The sequence below is a fragment of the Myxine glutinosa genome, chromosome 6 (assembly GCF_964187855.1).
Source record: "Myxine glutinosa chromosome 6, kmMyxGlut1.1, whole genome shotgun sequence".
NCBI lineage: Eukaryota > Metazoa > Chordata > Myxini > Myxiniformes > Myxinidae > Myxine > Myxine glutinosa.
This window is the reverse complement of record NC_136266.1, coordinates 128,789,679-128,812,881: the sequence shown is the minus strand read 5'-3', so window position 1 is coordinate 128,812,881 and position 23,203 is coordinate 128,789,679. Positions and strand designations below refer to the sequence as shown.

The window sequence follows — 23,203 nt, the reverse complement described above, 5'->3', positions numbered from 1 at the left end:
TACGACTGGGATTACGGACAGTAAAATTACAGTTCAGTACTTCGTGTAACCCCCACAAGCATTCAGGAGAGCACGTACACGTTGAGGCATGCTGTTCACGAGATTTGCCAAGGTTTGGACAGGAATCGCTTGCCATGCAGTGACAATAGCCTGCTGCAATTCACGCACAGAGGTCGGCTGCTGGTCCAAGTGGTCGATTTGACGCGTTAATTCTGCCCACAAGTTCTCTATCGGATTCATATCCGGGGACATGGCAGGCCACTCCATATGCTCTGCACCATGGTCAGCAAGAAAGTGTTGGATCATGCGAGCACGATGAGGCCGTGCATTGTCATCTTGGAAGACAAAGTTTCCTCCAAAGGCTGCACGAGCAAATGGAAGCAATGTTTCTTCCAGAATGGCCCTGTACTTGAACTGGTTCAGGTTTCCATTCAGAACAACCAGGTCAGTTTTGCCCCCTGCATGAAAAGCAGCCCAAACGGTCACCCCACCACTTCCAGCTTGGACTCTTGGCACTATACAATCTTTGTTGTCGGCTTCATGCACTTGTCTGCACACTCGGACGTGGCCATCTTGACGATAGACCAGAAATCTAGACTCGTCACTGAAGATCACGTGATTCCAGTGTCCTGGCTGCCATTGACGGTGCTCTCTGGCCCACTGCAATCGGCGCTGGTGGTGTTGTCTGGTCAGGCGTGGCTTTCTCAGGGGACGCCTGAGAGAGAGATAGCCTGCTTGAACCAGTCGTTGATTGGCTAGCCTTCTGGATACAGGCACATTTGTCAATTGCTGCCACTCAGCCCTAAGCCGATTAGCTGACTTTGTACGGCCATTGCGGACTAACCGGTGCACCTGGCGATCATCCCTCCTTGTGGTTCTGCGGGGACGTCCTGGCCTCGGTATTGGAGTAGGGACACCCCTCTGAGCATTTCGTTTCAGGATCTTTGACACCTGACCTTGAGTGATGCCATACTGCCGAGCAATAGCATGCTCTTTCATGCCGTAATTTCGTAAAGCCACCACTCCATGACAAAAAGCATTGTCGAGTTGACGGAGCATCTTCAGAGGAAGCGGCAATAACTTTTGGAGACGTGCAGCAGTTGTTTTCCACTAATACAGAACGCAACAACCCTTGTATACCCGACTGTGAAGCCAATCGTCAAATGCACCTGTCCGTACATTTTGCCACGCCACCTGTGATATAATGCTGTTGTTGACTTCTTGTTGCGACAGACAATCAGTGACATGGTTCTTTTAACAAATAAATCACCAAAGTGTAAAAGAAACTCACCAGATTGATATACTGAGTTAAGAAAGTAAACCCAAGTCAATAAAAAAAAAAAATTCCATATTAAATGCCAAGTCTGTAGATGCACACATACCCACATACACGAGAGCTGCATTATAGTAAGATGTCACTCTGAAGCAAAACTACCAATCAAATGGATATGTGAGTTTACGTGCCTCTGGTGTGGAGAAGAGGAATAACGGACAAAACATTTTTCTAACAGAAGAGAGTTGTCAGTGACCACAATGCAAAATGGTGTTCTTGGAATGGACGCGAAGTGGATGGCAAGTATTCTGAAAGAATCACCAGAACTTTTCCTTAATTCCAAAAATACCAAACAATGGATTTAAAACGTTCCCTTTGAAAGTTATCACGGACACATTGGTGGAACATAAGGTCGTTATTTTGGCAGCTGAGTGTATCTTCGCGTCCTTCAGCACCCCATGTCATCAGTCGTGACTTTCTGGCACAAATCTGAGCTAAGCTTTATCTGACTTCTTAAAAACAGATAACGGTCTTTACGTTATCCAAGGCTACCATTGGAGCACAGGCAGGGCTTACCGAAAATCATGGATATATGAATTTAGTGGATATTCTTGGTCTCTGGCATGCATAAACTTAGGTACATAAACTAATAGGGTGTTAAACCACCTAAATTTATTAGAGCCATATATGACTAAGTTTCTGCACAAATACCACCAAATCTGCAGATTCCTAAAAACCATATAACTGCAAGTAAAAAATAATAATAATGGAGGATTCAGTCTGCTTTACGTGCAAGTGATGCAGCATGATGGGCAAGTAAGAATGTGTTTGCTGCAGGGAGTTATCAAACTCAGGAGCAAACTTCAGAAGGCAAACTAGTCCAAAGAGTTATATCTTTCAGCTGCTTCTTCTTTTATTTAGCATTGGGAGAGCAACATTTATAAGTTCATGTCCAGCTGAGATAACCAACTCAATTGCATCCGCAGATGCTGAATGAATACGGTGCATCTCACTTGGGAATGCCTGACAGTGCAATCGTATACATTGTATTGTATGGTCTGACTAGATGAACTACAGTCACTTTTGAATAACCTTTCTTCTTTCATCTAGTCTAGGATGGTGCAGAGGTAGCACAAGAACATCTGAGCTGTCTGGGTTCGATTCTCGACACGACTATCACCTTTCCTAATGGTGAATCTCAGACAGGTTGTTGCACAGATGAGTGTGCCCTCCCTCGGACTGATGTTAAGACTGATACCAACCTGTTAGTGCAAAAAACACAAGTTTGTGAATTTTGAAGATCCCACTGTGTCTTTTGACAACGAGTAAGTGAGGCATTGCCTGCACCTAAGCTAAGTTTCAAATTCCTGTCCTAAACTGCAGGGAGTAAATGGTCTGGTGATCTCAGATATTCCTTGGACTCCAGGTTAAACTGCTTGCCATCTCAAAGTATGGTTGCTGTCTGGGTAGCAGCTCTTTCACTACAAACAAATTCATGCACCCATGATGTTTAACTCCGGCACGTGACCTCTGAATGGCCGTCTTCGTCGATGAAAGGTAACAATGCTTTATTATAATCTTTCATCTAGAAGAAATGATGTCGGCGATGGCTGCAGAGGGCCTCGATTTAAATTAATTTCAAACTATTGTTTTCTCAGTCGATAGAAACCAGGCATTTTGGATGATGTGTAGCAAGAATGTTGGATTTATTTGTCTGGGTGAACCATGACTGACCAGACATTTCTCCAGCGTTCTTCTGCTGGGGATCTCCATGTCCAAAAGTCTCTTGCCTTCTTGTCCGCCAGGTATGATATCGGCCAGCATCGGAAGCCATGGTTAAGGAATTATATTGAGACTGCTGGAAGTTATCCGAGTTATGCGAGACTCCTGGATGGTATGAAAACTGTATTTGGTCATTTTCCTTGTTAGTTGCATTTGGAGATAGTGGCAAAGTCCTGATGACAACATTGCTACAGTACATTTCTAAAAGCTTTTAGTTGTTTAAAAAAACGAAAACCCTGCTCCGCAAACATATTTTCCATCTCCACAAATGCAGAGAGGACAGTCAGCTTGATGTCCTCACTGAAAGATGGAATACTCTATAATGCATCTTTTATCTGTAGGCACCAAAGTAGATGAATTGTCAAAAAACTATAGCAATGCGACTGCGTCACCAATATGCTTCCGCACAGTCCCTGCCCGTGACAATGGGTAAATGCCCTCGTTAGTTGTCCTAAAAATGAAGAAGTTTGATTTAAATCCCTTCAGCTGTTTTGAAGTATCACATTTTTTAACCACAGGACAGGTTTCACATCGATCGGTGAAGTGTTTTCGATATTTTTTTAATATCGGCTTTCAATCTAATAGGGCTGCCAAACCACTTGGCATAAGACATCAAAATGTACACTCTGCATATGTATGGGGAGGGATCACGTTTGTGAAGTTTCGTGTTGATCTAATAAGGTTCGTTTTTCTATCCAAATTTTTCAATTCAGCGGTTTCCAATAATTTTTTATTAATTATTTGCGTTTAATCAAAGATGGCTGCCATACCACGTGACCTATGACGTCACCATTATCGAAAAACATTCTACATGGGCATCACTCCTACCCTGAAAGTTTCATCTCAATCGGACATGTGGTTATTGAGAAAAACGAGGTTTAGCCCATACGGACGGACGTACAGACAGATGGACAACCTGAAAACATAATGCCTCCGGCCACCTTCAGAGGCGAAGGCATAAAAATCACATGACACAACTTTTTTAGGGGATTAAACGAATAACCTGAAGCAAGAGAAGTGACCTATCCTGCTACCAAGTGACTGCTACCAGGTGATGCTACCAAGTGACTGCTACCAGGTGATGCTACCAAGTGACTGCTACCAAGTGAGGGTACAGTTGTGGCCAAAAATATTGGCACCCTTGCAATTTTTTTCAAATAATGCACCATATCTTCCAGAAGATTGTTTAAATTTAAAAAAAAAATTTGGTATCCAAACATGTATTTCTTTGGTTTGCAGTGAAGTATAATTTTTTTTTAAAGCTGAAAAAAGTACTAAATCTCAGCTTTTTCCACACATAAATCCTAAAATGGCCCAGACAATATTATTGGCACCTTTTAGAAGTTGTTAGAAATAATTAGATTTTAAGCAGGTGATTCATCTTTACTTTGGAAGTGAACTCACCTGTGGTGAGTTGCAGGTGCCTGCAATATAAAAATCACTCATTCAACCAGATTTAATAGAGAAAAGGAGTCATTCTGATGTTTTGTGTCACTGTGTGTACCGCCATGAGCATGGAGAAAAGAAAGAAAACCAGAGAATTCTGAGGAGGTCAGACACAAGATTGTAGCCAAGCATGGACAATCTCAAGGCTACAAGTCCATCTCCAGAGACCTTGATGTTCCTGTATCCACCGTACGCAATATTATCGGGAAGTTTAAGGCCCATGGCACTGTAGCCAACCTCCCTGGACATGGCCACAAGAGAAAACTTGGTCGAAGATTGCAGCGAAGGATTGTTCGAATGGTGGAGAAAGCACCTCGATCAACTGCCAAACAGATTCAAGCTGACCTTCAGACACAAGGTACGACAGTTTCAACTCGCACCATCCGTCGCCAACTCAGTGAAATGGGGTTCTATGGTCGGAGACCCAGGAGGACCCCACTGCTGAGAGAGAGTGACATAAGAAAGCCTGACTGGAGTTTTCCAAAACACACCTGAACAAGCCAAAATCCTTCTGTGAGAATGTCCTGTGGACAGATGAGACCAAATTAGAGCTTTTTTGGTGAAGCACATCATCTCCATGTTTACAGAAAACAAAATGAAGCCTTCAAAGAAAAGAACACCTTCCCTACAGTCAAACATGGAGGAGGTTCAGTAATGTTTTGGGGTTGCTGTGCTGCCTCCGGCACTGGGTACCTTGAATGTGTGCATGGCATCATGAAATCAGGAGATCACCAAGGCATTTTGGAGCGCAATGTTCAACCCAGTGTCAGAAAGCTGGGTCTCTGTCAAAGGTCATGGGTCTTGCAGCAGGACAATGACCCCAAACACTTCAAAAAGCACCCAGGAATGGTTCAAGACAAAACGCTGAACTGTTCTGAAGTGGCCAGCAATGAGTCCAGATCTAAATCCCATTGAACACCTGGGGGATATCTGGAAACAGCAGTTGGGAGAAGGCACCCTTCAAATCTGGGAGAACTGGAGCAGTTTGCACAAGAAGAATGGGACAAACTGCCAGTAGAGAGGTGGCAAACTTCATGGATATAGGAAGCGCTTGACTGCAGTTATTTTGTCCAAAGGTTGTGCTACCAAATATTAAGTCTGGGATGTCAATTATTTTATCAATGCCATTTCTTTTTATTTTCTGATTTAAAAGGATTTATTAAGTTCTGTAATATTAACAGTGAAATAAATTTGGAGATTTGGAGAATTGTGGAGACCAAATACCTTTGTCAATTTCAACTTAGTTTTAGAGAAAATTGTGAGTTATTTGAATAAAGTGCAAGGGTGCCAATATTTTTGGCCACGACTGTATGCCGTTGAACTTTGGAGATGCATTTAAGTGGGAGATGGGGAGGGAAAAGGTGCAGAGGTAAAGATAGTAAAGGATTTATTACTTTGTGGTTATGTCTCTGGATGATCTCAAAGAAGACAGTTGGTCTATCCTGCATTGGCTTGGTAAAGATCTGGAGTAGGTAACCGTTTTCATCAAAATCGACCAGGATCTTTAACTCCTATGAAAACAGAAAAGGAACACAAGGCAAATCTGTGAACACAAGGGAAACCTTTGTGATTAGAACATTAAACTTGATCCCTTGCACACAAACCCTCAGACATTGCTCGAGCACCTGCAGTTTATCAAGATCCTCACTGACGGTGATGCTAGCTTTACGTAGGTTGTCTCGGAGGATATCGTAGTACGAATCAGGTATTGACATGAACTGTACACCTCGTGACTTCAAATTTATAACCTGGTGGGAAAACGAGTGACAAAAAGCCAGCAGGACAATGGGAGAGGAAGATGAAACTTTTTTGTTACAAAATCAATTGGGAACATAAAAGTGAAACTTTGGTTCTTGATGTCACATTATGCTGTGAGCATCTCCATTGGCTAACAGCAAGCTCTGAAGAGCATGTATCTAGCAGCATTTGCCCTCACCGATTTGATGATGTTGTCGGTGTTGAGAGCTACATGCTGGACCCCAGCTCCGCCGTAATAGTCCACGTACTCCTGTGGAGGGTATCGGACAGTCACTACATCAGGTAGGGTAAAGAGGTGAGTGAGAGCACCAATATTGATATTGCAATTAAAGATTACACCTCAGTAACGATTATACGTATGAATGCCACAACTTTCTTTTTGAGCTTTTGTCATGAAATCTTCTATAAACCTTTATTGTGTAATTTTTTGAATAAAATTGTTATTCAAAAAAAAAAGAATAAAATGAATCAAATGTAATTTTTTGTTGAACTGTCGTTTTCGTCAAGTTTAGTTCGTGCACAAAGCAGACGAGGACGGACTTCGCATTTTGAGATGCTTTCTTGCTTATTGTCATATTGGGACTTACAGGGTCTGAGACACATGGCAGAAATCTCTCTCTCTCTGTCTCTCTCTCTGTCTCTCTCTCTCTCACACACACACACACACACACACACACACACACACACACACACACACACACACACACACACACACACACACACACACACACACACACCACCAGATTTGACCTGACAAAGCCGCCAAGCTTGAGAGAAGTGACATAACGTCTTAGGGCATTCTGGGTACCAGCGACGCCATCTTGTGATCTATGACATCACTTTTCTCTTTGCACTCAGTAGGGCAGCTTCAGAAGAATCCTCTCCTCCACATGCTTACGGTTGTTTGGCCGTGCTTTCTCCTTTTAAATGCTTAGCATCATGCAAGGAAGCAACAAGTTCCATTTTTTAAACTCTTTTGGTAATGACCCGGCCAGAGTCGGAATCGAGTCACTGACCTCCAATACTCTGAGCGGACACTCCAACCATTATGTCAACGAGTCTGGTTTGTCCATTGGGTTGTTGAAGTGTTTTGCTCAAAAGTGAATGTAACCCAGTGTATTATATCTGATGATGTTTTTGGTGATATTTAAACTATTAATTATATTTTATATCTGATACGATTTGAACGAATTAAACTTAACTGCATTGATTTGTCATGGGATTTAATTATAAAAACACACAATGATAACACTCATTGATCAATACTGAACATTCATTTTGAGTGAAACATGCCAATGAAAAGTCATTCACAGAACGACTTGTGGCACTTCTTGATTCCTTTCTTTGCACTTTGTAACCTTGCGCATGATCAGAAAGGAAGGAGCTTTCATGTATAGAGCTTATAAAACAGGCATTTTGAATTTTTCTTTTGTGACGCTTCTCGTTGTAACTTTATAATTTATAGTGAAAACAGTATGTGTGTGTTGTAGAAGGGAATAGTGGTTGCAACAAAGTGTGGAAGATGAAATAGCTCTCCAACCTTGTTTGTCTCTTTATTGCTGTTATGTAAACAATAAGAAAAGGTTTTGGAGCCTTGTTGCCAGTAATATGCACATGCATATAAAAAAACACACACACACACACACACACACACACACACAATGTGGAACACAAGTGGGCCATTGGTGAGCTAGCCCCAGGGATTTATTGTTTATATAGATAAAGCAAAAACAAAGTCCCAGTTTTTTCTGAGGTTTGCCTTTGTAACTGCCTGTGACATATACTGATGGATGAATAATGTACTGTATACTGTGGTGTGAAAAGTTTTTTAAAAATAAAAAAATAAAAGGAAAGAAAGTAAGAAACTAAAATGCCAATGGGCTGGTCACGTAGACCTAGCAAGAATGTATCATCGTTGGACCAAATAAATCAAGGAGTGGATCCAAAGGGACAAAAACGACAAAGACGAAGAGCTCTTGGATTAAGATGAATTTTTTTGTACACATAGTCGAGGCTCATGGAAGAACTGGGACACAGAACAGATCAGGAGACAACATAACAAAGGTAACAGCAGGAGAAAGGGGAAACACCAATAGCAGGGCAGAGGGAGAAAGAGAAGTTAGACGGATATGGACAAACAAGGGATGCAGGTAACTATGAAGGGTCAGGGACAACGCAAGGGGTGGACAACGTGGATGCATAAGCAAACTTTTGAGAGGGGAGGTATGGTTTAAAGGGTGTAGAAAAGATCATGGTTTGAGATGGGGAAGAATTGGATCGGAGAGAGTGTGGAATGTGGTTCCACAGGCGGAAAAAGAGAGGAATAAATTAGTGGAGGTAAGCTGTGGTTCTGGATTTATGCAGTTTTATTAGGAGGAGGTTGCTGGACCGGGTGTGTCCTGCGGATACTTGAGGGGGGCAGAGCACGGAGAGGGAAGAGGGTGCAAGACCAGAAATAACACGGAAGAAGACAGAGAGACCACCGACCTGTCGGCGATGGTGAAGTGATAGGCCCATCGACTCAGCTTCAACGCGAGAGATTCCAATGATCTTGAAGACCTTGGTTTCTTTCCATGGCGTCAAGCTGAGCAAGATGTGAGGCAGGGAAGCCAGCCCAGAGTAAAGAGCCGTATTCCATCAAGCTGTGGACGAAAGCCTTGTAAATTAGGAGGTTTGCAGCAGTAAGGTGGATGAGACTTGCCAAAGAAAGATGTTTGTGGAACAGAGAAGGACACTCGGTAGAGCGCATACCCCCACCAGGCTGAACAGTTTACGTTTTGTATCCCACTGATGGGCCGGATCTGGATTCGGACCTGAACTAAAATCTAATCCGCTTGTTGTCGTCATCGAAACAAGTCGTCCACCAAGTTTAGTCATAATTCGTCCATAACTTTTTAAAATATCATGTTATATATCGCTTTTCGCACGACATCTCAATGGTGAAAAATCACAAAGAAATTAAATAATTCTCATATCCGAATCCACATTCAGCGCTTCACCAAAATCTAATAGATTCGTCCTTGTCACACACCAAACCTCTCCACCAAGTTTCATCAAAATCTACCCACAACGTTTTGAGATATCCTGATATGCATCGTTTTTTGTCCTATCTCCCAATTGTGAAGAATCACTTTAAAAAATTATGCTAGCAGGATCCGAATCCGGATCTTCACCAAAACCAAAATCAAAATTTCGTCATTGTCACAAAAACTACATCTCTGCCAAATTTTGTCTGAATCCGTCCACAACTTTTTGAGATGTCTTGTTCACAGACAGACAGACAAACAAACAAACAGACAGTTAGGGGTGAAAACATAACCTCCAACCACCTTCGGTGGCGGAGGAAAAAAATCCTTATTCCGGGTTTCTAAAGGGGCATGGCTTGCATTCCAAATCCGGTCACGTTTACCCATAAACATATAAACAAGGTCGCACAAAATCACAAAACCTTGAATTTAAATTATAGCTTCAGTTTGAGAAGGAGGATTGATAAAGAGGGCATATTGATAAACTCAGTCCTACCATTTACCAGCATACGCATACAATGACATCGTATGGTTCAGCGTAAAGCAAATTAGTGTCTGTCGTCAGAGGATTCTGGCTTACCGAATTTGCTTCATCGATCAATATTAATTTCAGAAACTTGGGGAAAGTGAGGAAGAGATTGATATTCATCAAATAAACATAAATACACCAATTTGAGTAGGTCTGACTTATTTGTTCCAGGTGCAGGTGTGTGCAAAACCCATCACTTTGTTGACAAGTTTAGTTAAACCACAGCATATTGTACTTCCAAAACTTTCTGCGGGTGCGATTTTTGAAGTACACAGTCACGTGAAAAAGTAAGTACACCCCATGTAAAGTTTTAACTTTTTCAACATATTTTAACATACAGCTATTTGATCTTCATTTCAACAATATTGATAGATAAAGGTGATATAATATAACAAATATCATGAAACATTTACATTTTGTAGTCCATTGTATAATTTAAATAAACATAAATGCAAATTTCGCATGTGGAAAAAGTCAGTACACCCCAACATTTATCACTACTTCAAATACCTAAAATTAGAATCAGGTGCACCAGCTCAGGTGAAAATGATTAGAACATCGTTAGAGAGGATCTTGGAGGAACCTGTCTTATTTAAACCTCAGACATTTAGTTTGGTTTGCTCTTTGTTGTTGAAGTGTGCGGCATCACCATGCCGAGATCAAAAGAGCTCTCTGAGGAGAGGTGTACAATAATTGATTGATTAATTGTGCAAAAAAAATAAAATAATAATGGTAAAATAATTAATTTCTTAATCAATTGACTAATAGCATACCTAAACCACCAGTATTTCATCCGATGCTGTAGCTTTTTGAAAATTAATTTGTTAATCCAAAAAATCAAATAAGTAATTGATTATTTGATTAATGAATAAATAATTAATCGATAAATTGATTAATCGATAAATGAAAAATATCCTTTATAGCCAAATCACTTGGTCACTGTCGTGTGGAAATATTAGCTTCTAAGCTCAAAAGGTGCCTGAGATATTGCCCAGATGAGAAATAAAATAAATAAGTGATTAATAATAAAAATAAATAAATAGTAATCGTAAAATAATTAAATGATTAATCAATTGGCCAATATAATACATAAACCACCACCGTTTCATCCAAATCTGCAACTTAAAAAAACTTAATTGAGCAATTAATCGAATAATTAAATAATTAATTGATTATTTAATCAATCAAACATACCCTTTACCCAAATCACTTGGTCATTGTTGTGTCCAAACATCAGCTTTCTGGCTCAAAAGGTGCCTGAGATATTGCCCAGATGAGAAAGAAAATAAATAAGTACGGTACTCAATAAATCGATAATAATTAAATAATTGATCAATTAATTGATTGATCAACAAATAATAAATACAGTTTTTGCGAAAGCACGTGCTCACTATTGTGCCCAAATGTTAACATCCTAACTCAAAGGATGACTGAGCAACAAACAAACAAATGGAGTGAAAACTGAGTACTCCCTTTCAGCGCGCATCATCGCGGGCCCTCTTCAGGGCTGGCGATGACGTCATGCAGTGCCTGGAGATGGAATAGGAAAGGAGCGGTGTGCAACACATTCAAGTGACCAACAGTCTCAGTGCCCAATAAATACATCGGCAAACCAAATTGCAAGTGACATATTTACTTCTGGCACCTGAGGTGGACGGAGGGTTATGTATTCACTGCTTTTTTGTCTATTTGACTGTGGAAAGCTCAAAACGTTATGGACAGATTCAGACAAAACATGCTGGACAGGTTGGGTGTTTAACAAGTATGAATTGATTAGATTATGAAGATGTAATCTGCCGAACAGAAACTTTCCTCTTTCAAGATGTCTCTGATTCGTTAATATCTCTTCCTGGTTACTCCCTCCCCCTGTATGATAGACCTGAGCCTCGTCCTGGTGGTGGGGTTGCTATCTTTATCAAAAACTCTCTTCCTCACTCTCCTTGCACTGCCCTCTCTCCACTCAACCCCCAGGAGTACCTCTGGCTACAGCTTCCTCTCTGCTCCCACCTTTTGTTTATATGTGTTTTGTACCGTCCTCCAAACAGTGATGACTCCATTTACATTTCGCTGTCGGACAACATGGATCAACTTCTATCCACTCATCCCAACTCTCTCTTCCTCATATGTGGCGACTTCAACTATCATCATGCCAGCTGGCCGATTGTGGGTACCTCTCTCACCAGCCATGGCTCCTCAGCAAAGGACTTCTGCGACTCATTGCGACTGACACAATCTGTCAATTTCCCGACCCGGATCTCAGTCAACGGAGCATCCTCTCTTCTAGACTTCGTTATGACACTTCCCTGCAAATGTCTGATGCTCCTCTTCTGCACAATCGGTTCTTCTAACCATATGCTTGTGTTACGGATTCGTAACTTCTGTTATTGGGGTTTTCACCCACTTGACATGTTTCTGATATTAGGTATTATTATTATTCTCAAAAGGTTTATTATTCAGGAACAGCTATCTAAAGTTAAAAAGGTTAACTTAAAATGATACAGGAAATCGTGGACCGGAAAACGACGAGCGAGGAAGAGGAGGCGGTGAGAAAAGTCGGAGAAGAAGCTGGTTGCTTTGCGTTCTGGATCGACCGTTGTCGAGCAAGAGACACGAGTGAACTTTGGGGTTTCCTGGAAAGGGATTCCGCGATAGAGTTGTTATCGCTGTGACTGATCAAACCTGCGTGTCAGGTTGGCGTTGGATTCGGAGGAACCATCGTCATGTGATTACCCCTCAAGTATGAGCCGTCCGCCATTTTGACTCGTGCGCTTCGCGCGTCGAGCAAACTTTCTTTGCTTCGTCAACCGTTTCCACCACGTTCAGACGTATCTGTGGTGTGTGTGCATCGAGGCTTCTGACGATTACTTTGCGGCTCGCCGACCGTGAACAGTGAAAGTTCGTACCTGGAGGGGGCCTTTGGATTTCCCAGTCGCCGTGAGTGCGCCTTTGTGCCACTTTAACCACGTGACCCTTTTCTCCGCTTTGGGTCGCGTGCGCCTTGGTGCCGTTTTGGGTGGCGTGTCTGTGCCTGCCCTCGGAACGTGATTCTGGTTTAGAGTCGACATCGTTCCGTTGATCACTGGAGGGGACCAACTCTGAGCTCGAAGACGGGAATATAGAGACATTGGGGAAGGTTCTTTCCACTCACTTGGAACACTGTGAGTTACATTATGCATGCTAGCTGATGGAACAGAGAGTGCACTCTTAATTGTCATTTGTGGTAATGTTATTCCTGTGTGATTTATAATATATTATTGGTTTGTTTGTAATCATTGGTGTTGTTTCCTTATTGATTTCGACACGGAAATATATATATTTTTCTGCCGTGATTCCTCCTGGGGTTCGGAGGTATACCGAGACCAGGAGGTCAGGGAGGAACACGTAACACTTGTTAAAGTGGATATCTGTCTGGCCATTCTCAGAGAGCCTCCTCTGCGCCGACGAGTCTGGCATTTCACTCAGGCCGACTGGCATGGTTTTCAAGCAGCCACCAAACATCTGTACTGGTCTCTCATCTCTACTGTCTCTGCAATCAACTCTTCCTGGGAATTCTCCCAAAGTAAACTGCTCTCTCTCATGCACAGATTTATCCCATCTCTTCTTCAGTTGTCATACCCTTCCTCCCGTCCATGGTACACGGAATCTTGTGGTGAGGCAGTTGCCCTGAAACAACTTGCCTTTGCCTCTTGGAAGGCTAATCCAACTGAAGGCAATCTCAGTTCCTCCCACCAAGCTCGGAACAAGTGTGTGTCTACCCTCAGGAGAACCAGGAAGCACTATCTCTCCACTCTCAAGAATAAACTCTCAAACCCGCCTCCTTCCTCCAAATCCTGGTGTCATCTGGTGAAATCTGTTTCTGGTGTTTGTTCCCCCTCCATCCCCTCGCTTACCTCAAATGGCTACAGAGCTGACTCCGCATGTGAAAAACTTGAATGCCTCAACTCGGTCTTTGCCTCAAACTCTTGTTGCCCAAACCCATCTCTCTTTGTACCCACATTCTCTTCACCCTCTCTTTAGCTCAAGGTCATCTGCCATCAGTTTGGAAATCAGCCAACATTACTGCTTTACACAAAAAAGATGCAAAAACAGATCCTTGCATCTACAGACCAATCAGCCTGCTCCCAATTATCAGCAAAGTCATGGAATCCATCATTGCTTCGGATATCAAATCCTTCCTCTTCTCCAATGGCTTGATCCCTGATCATCAATTTGGTTTCAGACCAAGTCACTCTACTTTGGACATGCTGCTTTTGCTGTCTCAATAATGGATGGAGGTCCTCAATGCCAAACAAGAAATCAGAGCTGTCTCCCTTGACATATCACGTGCCTTTGATACCGTCTGGCACCCTGCTCTGCTCACCAAACTCTCCTCCTATGGTATCCATGGAAATCTCCACGCATGGCTTGCGGACCTCCTCTCAGGTCGTAGTCAACGTGTGGCCCAGAATGGATTTCTCTCATCTCCCCTTCCTGTTCAGGCTAGAGTTCCCCAAGGCAGTGTTCTGGGCCCTGTGCTTTTTGTAGTCTTCATCAATGATGATCTCTCAGACCCTCTGGAAAATCCTCTCTATCTCTTTGCTGATGACTCCACTCTCTGCCGCTCCATTCCTCATCCCTCAGATCGGTAGTCTGCAGCCTCCTCTCTCTCTGCAGACCTGGACAAAATCACAGACTGATCAAACAAGTGGAACATGTCCTTCAATCCTGACAAATCTCACACTCTCACTATGTCTCTCCGAAAAGACTGACTGGACAACCCTCCCATCTACTTTCTGAACAATCCTCTCCAAGAAGTTCTTTCACTCAAGCTTTTGGGTCTCAGTATCTGCCATGATCTCTCCTGGGAAAACCACACTTCCAAGCTGGCCTCCAAAGCCAGTTGCCGACTGGGCATCCTCCGTCGTGCGAAGTCCTTCCTTAGCACACACGAGCTCCTCACCACATACAAGGCTTTCATCCGCAGCTCAATGGAACACTGCTCTCCCCACTGGGCTTGTGCACCTGCCTCACACCTGGCTCGGCTTCACGCAGTTGAAATCAAAGCTTTCAGAATCATTGGAACCTCCCACAACGAAGCTGATTGTGAGGGCTTTTCACTCACTCACTGCAGGCAGGCGCAGGCAGGTAGGTGGTATTTCTGTCTTCTACCGACTCCTATCCGGCCTTGCTCCCCCAGCTCTCTCTGTGCTCTGTCTCCCAAATATTCCTAATTGTCGCACAAGATCTGCCAGCAACCCTCTTCTTGTGACATTGCCAAAATCAAGACCCTCTGCTCACCTTCACTCTTTCATTCCTCTTACTCCTGCCTCTGGAACAAACTCCCCCACTCCCTTCAATCCCACTCCTCCCTCCAGGTCTTTAAAACAGCTGTTCACCACCATCTCTTATCTCTTCCCCCATCCAAAACCTTGATCTTTTCTACCCCCGTTAATTCATCCCAGATCCACTTTTTTGAAATTCCGACTTCTTTCCTGGAAGTCCTTGCAGTGTCCATGTTTTTTTTACCTCTCCCACCCAACCTCTCCCCCTCCCCCCCCCCCCCCCAAGCCCTCTCCCTCCCACAGATCTCCCGATGTCCCTGCTCTCAAATGTTGTACTTGTGTGCCTCCCTCTCTCTCCCCATCTTGTCTCCCGCTCCCTTTGTTATATGTTTTATGTGTCAGTTTTTTTTTGTGATTAATGTTAGCTCTTACACGAGCCACGATCTTGCATACAAAAATAATAATAATGTGGATCCGAGAATCTTTCAAATGATTCTTCATGATGGAGAGATAGGGTCAAAACTATATACTGTTCTGTGTTGCACAATATTTCAAAAACGTTGTATATGAGAAAACCTGGTGGATGAGTTGGTTAGGTGACAAGAACAAGCTGATTCGATGTTGGTTCAGGTCTGGATGCAGATACGGCCTAAACTGCTCAGCCTGGTGGAGGTATGTACCCTACCTAGTGTCATTATTGTTTAAGGTTGTGTTTGATTGATGTTTGCATGGCCGGATGATGGGAAAATTGCAACAAAATATTGCTTACACACTGATCGAATGAGAAATAGGCCCTTGAACAGTAGATTTCAGTGTTTTCATTGTGCTAATGGACTAGTGCAAAATCCCAATGCTTTACAACATAAATACCTGTTGGACAAAATACGTGAATCAACTTTCAGCAAATTGAAACAAAACAATTCCAAAGTGGATCCTCCATCAAAAATAGGTCGGAAAAAGTTATTGGAACCGAGGAACCCGAGATCAACCTGCGAATCGTACTTGAATCTGGGACTTGCGGCGGGCACTCGCTGGCTCGTTTATCGGCATCTTAATCGTTTCTTCATAGTTCGAGACGACGACAGAACGTAGTGCCGAATACGATGTATGCATCTGCTTATCATCCACCGACCAAAAACGATGAAACAGCAAGATCTTTTGGTACCTGCAATGGTAAGTACTGTAAAAAGTACACAAAGCAAGAAGATCTTTCCAAGGACAGAAATGGAAATGTCACCAAAATCAGGATTCAACTTACCATTGCACGGTGGGTTCCATCTGTTCCTCCGGCATGTTTCCCACAATGTGGTCAATGAAGTTCAATTGTGTTGGAGGTCTTTGGAGGGGGCAGCAGGAGTAGGGGTGGGAGATTAGAAATGTGCCACAGTGTCTTGAACTCAAGAAGAGCTCGTAATGATGTTCAAACGGTTACCTCAAACAAGCCTGCTAATGACATTATGTAACACTGCTGATGCCTTGAACTAGCTGGCAGGTGACACCAGGTGTTGCAAAAACAGTTCGACAGACGAGAGCAGTTCATCTTGTAGTGATTAGGGGCCAGATATTTATTACCCCGCGCAGGCAAATCGAAGTGCGAGGTTAAGCAATTGGTTCGTGTCTGTCCGTCGGTCCGTCCATCTTATCAGTTTGTGATCGTCAGTTTATTATTGAGGAAAAACTTGTTCAAATTGAACATTAAATTTTGAACATGCATCGGAACATGAATGGGAAGACAAATTTGCCGTACTTGTGCTTTGCGCATGCACGTACATCCCGATTGCGCATGCACGGAGAGGAATGAGATTATATTTTAACGCTGTCTGCCTGGCAGTCAAATAAAATTGAAAATTATTCCAAACAGGAAAATTACTGTTTTTAGGGATGTTATAAAGGACTCGTACAACAGGCACGAATAACGAATGTAACCTGTTAGATAAGGTGGTGTAATAGACAATGCGTAAAACAGCGGTAAAGGCCGGAATTAATTTATTTGTATGACTTTTACAATCTTTATTTTATTCAAATTGAATTTTATATTTAAACATTGTAGAACACAAATCGCCTTCACAATACTTCCAATTTTTTTCCTGACAAATCTCACACTCTTACAATATCTCTCCGAAAGGACCGACTGGAAAACCCTCCCATATCCTTTCTCAACAATCCTCTCCAAGAAGTTCTGTCGCTCAAGCTTTTGGGTCTCACTATCTGCCATGATCTTTCTTGGGAAAACCACATTTCCAAGCCGGCCTCCAAAGCCAGTCGCCGACTGGACATCCTCCGTCGTGCGAAGTCCTTCCTTGGCACACCTGAGCTCCTCACCACATACAAGGCCTTTATAAGGCCACATACAAGGCCCAAGGCCATACAAGGCCTCAAGGCCAATCCGCAGCTGAATGGAATACTTTTCCCCACTCTGGGCCGGTGCTCCTGCCTCACAACTAGCTCGGCTTCACGCTGTTGAAACCAAAGCTTTGAAAATCATTGGAATCTCTTGCAATGAAGCTAACTCCGAGGGCCTTTCACTCACTCACTGCAGGCAGGTTGGTGGTCTTTCTGTCTGCTACCGACTCCTCTCCGGCCTTGCTCCCCCAGCTCTCTCTGTGCTCTGTCCCCCAGGTATTCCTCCAGGTCGCACAAGATCTGCCTGCAACCCTCTTATGGTTAAACTGCCAAAATCTAGGCTCTCTGCTCACCTTCACTCTTTCATTCCCCTTTTCTCCCGCCTCTGGAACAAACTCCCCCACTCCCTTCAATCCCACTCCTCCCTCCAGGTCTTTAAAACAGCTGTTCACCACCATCTCTTATCTTCCCCCATCCAAAACCTTGATCTTTTCTACCCCCGCTAATTCACCCCAGATACACTTTTTTTGAAATTCCAACTTCGTTCCTGGAAGTCCTTGCAGTGTTCATATGTTTTATACCTCTCCCACCTCCCCCCAAGCTCTCCCTCTCCCACATTTCTCCCGATGTCCCTGCTCTCAAATGTTGTGTTTGTGTCCTTCCCCCTCTCTCCCCATCTTGTCTACCGCTCCCCTTATTTTTTGTGTTTTATGTGTCGGTTTGACTTTTTGTGCGATTAATGTTAGCTCTTTCACGAGCCTCGATCTTGTATACAACAACAACAAAAAAAAACCCCTCCAGTTTTGCAGTACTTGGACATATTCTATAGGGTGGGTATAAGGATTGTGTATAAGACAGCTTCAACAGCACGATACTTCCAGATTAAAAAAAAAAGATGTTTAAAATCATTATTGTATTAAAATTTAAGTACATTATTGAACACTTGTGGGGTGTATCGTGTTCTATTAACTCTCGTAATTACTTCCGCATATACGGCAGAATTTTTGACGCATCTCCTGTGTCCCCAATATACTCCACACAAGCCCCTTCCCTTTCCTTATTCCACCTATTCCTATCTCCTCCCAAACTTCTTTCTGTTCCTTCATCGCCCCTCTCAAATATATTTGCTCTGCTTCCAAATCCATATGCCTCATTCGTACCACAAAGCATTCCATTCTGGGGGGTGCAACCTCTCTGCAATGTTCTGAGTCATGAGCTGAGTATTTATACTTCCTCACAGGTAATGGGTGACGTGCTTGCAAAACAGTAATTGCGCATGATAAGCCATTGCAGGCCTATTCCCAAGGCCATTGCCGAGTTGAGTACTAGGCCGTAATGGGTGCTGCCGCTCTTTTCTTATTGTTGTCCTTCATTTGCTTGGATGCAAATTTTTAGGTTTTACCCTTTATCCCGAAATTGCTTCACACAACGATTCATGTCCTGGAACAACAACTGTGCTGAAATGCAACTGCATACCTATTCATTTCTTGAACTTAAAGCTAGTTCAGTCTTAAATGCGTTGGATGTGTTCAGACTTTGCTGGCTTCGCTGTCTGCCTTGTCTAACTCGGTGACAGAGCGTTATGAGGCATCCCTGAACAACAACCGGCTTCAGATTGTCCCCGTGAGCGTGATGACAGGGTGCTGGCGATGTGATGATCCTACTCTTCCAATCAGGGGTAAGAGATACTTCATTATCGAATCAAGAGTATCCCGCCAGGGATACTTCACCGGCACTGATGAATGAGGGGTTTCCATGTGGCAGGTTGGATTTAGGTGGAGAGGTGGCATTTAAAATTGTTCCAGAACTCATGTTGTCAGCAATGCATTGGAATATAAATCCATAAGACTACTGCCTTCAGCTGGATATGAAACAACAATCAATCCTTTCTCTCCTATCGTCTTCCCTTCTCTTCCTTACTGATTTCTTTCCTCTGCCCCCTTTTGTCAGAGTATGTAGCCTTATATAATAAAAAGATGGCCACAAGTGACTTCAGACACATTTTACACTAAAACGTGGACCTGTTCTGTTCTTGCAAAGAAGCTAAAGCAGAAGAATATCTCAGACTTCTATATGCCAAAATGTTAACCCATTCAACCCCAGACTTCCTCATCAGGTGAACCATAAGCTTCCACATCAACTTCTGACCTTATAAGTACATGGGTATTGTATATTTAGCAATCTTTGCAGTAAGCCAGACACCCTACATCCGGAATAGGCCGAGCCCTAAGTAGTCCATTGATGCGAGGTTTTACTGCATTTGCAAAGCAATCTGGAAAAAGTAAGTAGTCATCGTGTCTAAATAAACGAAGTAACAAGAAGACCCCCCCCCCCCCACCCCCAATACTCGGCGACTCGGGTCAACAGGATGAAAAGTGATGATTTTTCAGATGAACAGTGATGATTTTGGAAGTTTGACCAAGTTCAATTTTCGTGAAGTTCGGTTTGAGGACCTTCGACCTTTTGACCTCAAAAATAGTTGGTTTCCCAATTCAATGAGGCACTATACAAATGCTGTTAAATTTTGAAGTCAATCGGATGAAAATTCATGATTTTGGGAGTTTGACCTTGAGTTTATAATTGACCTTTTGACCTCAAAAAGTTGGTTTTCCAATTTAGTGACTTAATATATAAATGCTGTTCAATTTTAAAGTCAATCGGATTAAAAGGGGTGATTTTAGAAATTTGACCTCCAGATGAACTTTGACATTTTGACCTCAAAAATAGTTGGTTTCCCAATTCAGTGAGGGACTATGCAAAGGCTGTTAAATTTAAATGTCAATATGATGAAAATAGATGATTTTCCAGATGAAAATTGATTTTGGAAATTTGACCTTGAGTTGACCTTTGACCTTTTGACCTCAAAAATAGTTGGTTTCCCAATTTAGTGACAATGTGCAAATGCTGTTCAATTTCCAAGCAAAATAGGATGAAAATTGAAGGTTTTTCAGATGAAAATTGATGATTTTGGAAGAATGACCTTGAGTTGACCTTTGATGATTTGACCTCAAAAATAGTTGGTTTCCCAATTCAGTGAGGCAATATGCAAATGCTGTTATATTTTCAAGTGATCAGATAAAAATTGACAGTTTTTCAAATGAAAATTAATGATTTTGGAAGTTTGACCTTGAGCTGACCTTTGACCTTTTGACCTTAAAAATAGTTTGTTTTCCTATTTAGTGACAATGTGAAAATGCTGTTCAATGTCCAAGTAGTCCAATGTTGTCCAATGATGTCCAATGTTGTCCAATGATGTCCAATGTTTGACCTCCAGATGACCTTTGACCTCAAAATCAATAGCTTCTCAATTGGGACGACCTCTACAACTTGGTGAATTTTCGTGACGATCGGGTTAGAATTGTGACCTGTAGGCCGGTGACAAACAAACAAACAGACAGACAGAATAACAAACGCAACCGACCAATATACTTGAAAGATCTTCGATTTTGCAAGTAATAAAAGGACTAATTCAAGCAATAAAAGAAGAAGATTTTTCGATTTTTCAAGATGGCACCTGTACCACATGAGCTATGACGTCATGATTGTCATTCAAAAAATTATACAGGAGCCACTCATATTCTGAAAATTCGTGCTCATGGGACTAACAGTTGCAGTGGAATTTTTTTTCTTTCATACTGATCAGATCAAGCGTTGTACTTGTCGAATTATGACGTCATAATGAAGGCACTGATGACATCATCATCAACATATCTTATTCGCCATGGGGAGTACTTGACAATGATTTATGTTTCAATTTTTTTTTTCCATTGAGCGCTTTGGGAGATACAGTCACGTGAAAAAGTAAGTACACCCCATGTAAAGTTTTGACTTTTTCAACATATTTCAACATACAGCTATTTGATCTTCATTTCAACAATATTGATAGATAAAGGTGATATAGTATAACAAATATCATGAAACATTTACATTTTGTAGTCAATTGTATAATTTAAATAAACATAAATGCAAATTTCGCATGTGGAAAAAGTAAGTACACCCTTGGCTCTAATAGGTGGTATTGCCTCCTTTGGCAGAAACAACCTCAAGTAGGCGTTTCTTATAACTGTCTACCAGTCTCTGACATCGACTGGGAGGAATTTTTGCCCACTCCTCCATGCAGAATTCTTTCAGCTGTACGATGTTTGAGGGGTTTCTTGCATGTACAGCTCGTTTCAAATCCCCCCACAACATCTCGATGGGATTTAGATCCGGGCTTTGACTTGCCCATTCCAGAACCCCCAATTTCTTTCTCTTCAGCCATTCCTTGGTGGATTTACTGGTATGTTTACGGTCATTGACATGTTGCAAGTTCCAACTTCGGTTGAGCTTCAACTTTCCGACAGATGGCCTCACATTACCCTCAAGCACCCTCTGGTACAATGAAGAATTAATAGTGGATTCTATGATGGTGATCTGCCCAGGCCCTGATGCAACAAAGCTGCCCCAAACCATAATATTTCCACCACCATGCTTTACAGTTGGTATCAGGTTCTTGTGGTCAAATGCTGTCTTTGGTTTTCGCCAAACATGTCTTCTCGTACTGTGGCCAAATAGCTCTAACTTTGACTCATCTGTCCAGAGCACATTGTTCCAGAAGTGCTGGTCTTTGCCTAGGTGTTCATTGGCAAACTTTAGTCTTGCCCTGATGTTCTTTCTGGACAGCAAAGGTTTCCTCCTGGCACACCTCCCATGTAGATCAAATTTGTGCAGCCTCTTTCTAATGGTAGACTCGTGCACTTTGACATCAACAGTGGCAAGAGCTACCTGTAGGTCCTGTGATGACATTATGGGGTTCTTAGAGACTTATTTCAGCATCTTCCGGTCTGCTCTCGGGCTGAACACTGCTGGGGCGGCGTGGCCTGAACAAGTTGGCAGTTGTTTGGAATCTTCTCCACTTGTAGATGATCTTCCGGACAGTCGAATGATTGATTTCAAATTGTTTGGAGATCTTTTTAAATCCCTTCCCAGATTCGTAGGCATCTATAACCTTCTTTCTGAAGGCATCAGAGAGCTCTTTTGATCTTGGCATGGTGACGCCGCACACTTCAACAACAAAGAGCAAACCAAACTAAATGTCTGAGGTTTAAATAAGACAGGTTCCTCCAAGATCCTCTCTGACGATGTTCTAATCATTTGCACCTGAGCTGGTGCACCTGATTCTAATTTTAGGTATTTGAAGTAGAGATATATGTAGGGGTGTACTTACTTTTTCCACATGCGAAATTTGCATTTATGTTTATTTAAATTATACAATGGACTACAAAATGTAAATGTTTCATGATATTTGTTATATTATATCACCTTTATCTATCAATATTGTTGAAATGAAGATCAAATAGCTGTATGTTGAAAAAGTCAAAACTTTACATGGGGTGTACTTACTTTTTCACATGACTGTATATCGGTGTTACGTTTTTCCAAGAGAGCGTCCATACCACGTGACCGATGGAGTCATAATTATGAATTAAAAAATTCTACAGGCGGAGGCGCTTCTATGATAAAGTTTCGGGTCAATTGGACCAAAGGTTGCAAAGAAAATGAATTTTAAAAATGCAGACAAGTACGTATGCCACACGTACGCAACCAAATGCCTAACTCTGCTTTTTGCTTCACGAGTGCAGGGTAATGAAGTTCTAGGACCCGGATCTTCACCAAACTCGAATTCGTCCTTGTCACACACCCAACCTGTCCGCCAAGTTCCGTCCGAATACGTCCATAAAACTTTTTGAAATATTTTGCTGACAGACATAGACAGACAAACAGGGGTGAAAACATAACCCCCGTC

At 42.3% G+C, this 23,203-nt stretch overlaps 1 protein-coding gene across 1 annotated transcript in view; it reads right to left on the bottom strand.

The window, feature by feature from the left end:
- The window catches only part of HPD (4-hydroxyphenylpyruvate dioxygenase), a 72,118-nt gene that overhangs the window by 5,700 nt on the left and 43,215 nt on the right, over window positions 1-23,203 (bottom strand). The window contains exons 9-13 of the mRNA XM_068121057.2: window positions 16,334-16,411; window positions 16,078-16,240; window positions 6,438-6,509; window positions 6,127-6,249; window positions 5,896-6,012 (exon numbers count right to left, since the gene is read on the bottom strand). Coding sequence (XP_067977158.2) covers window positions 5,896-6,012; window positions 6,127-6,249; window positions 6,438-6,509; window positions 16,078-16,240; window positions 16,334-16,411 — 553 coding nt within the window. The remainder of the gene's footprint in view (window positions 1-5,895; window positions 6,013-6,126; window positions 6,250-6,437; window positions 6,510-16,077; window positions 16,241-16,333; window positions 16,412-23,203) is intronic.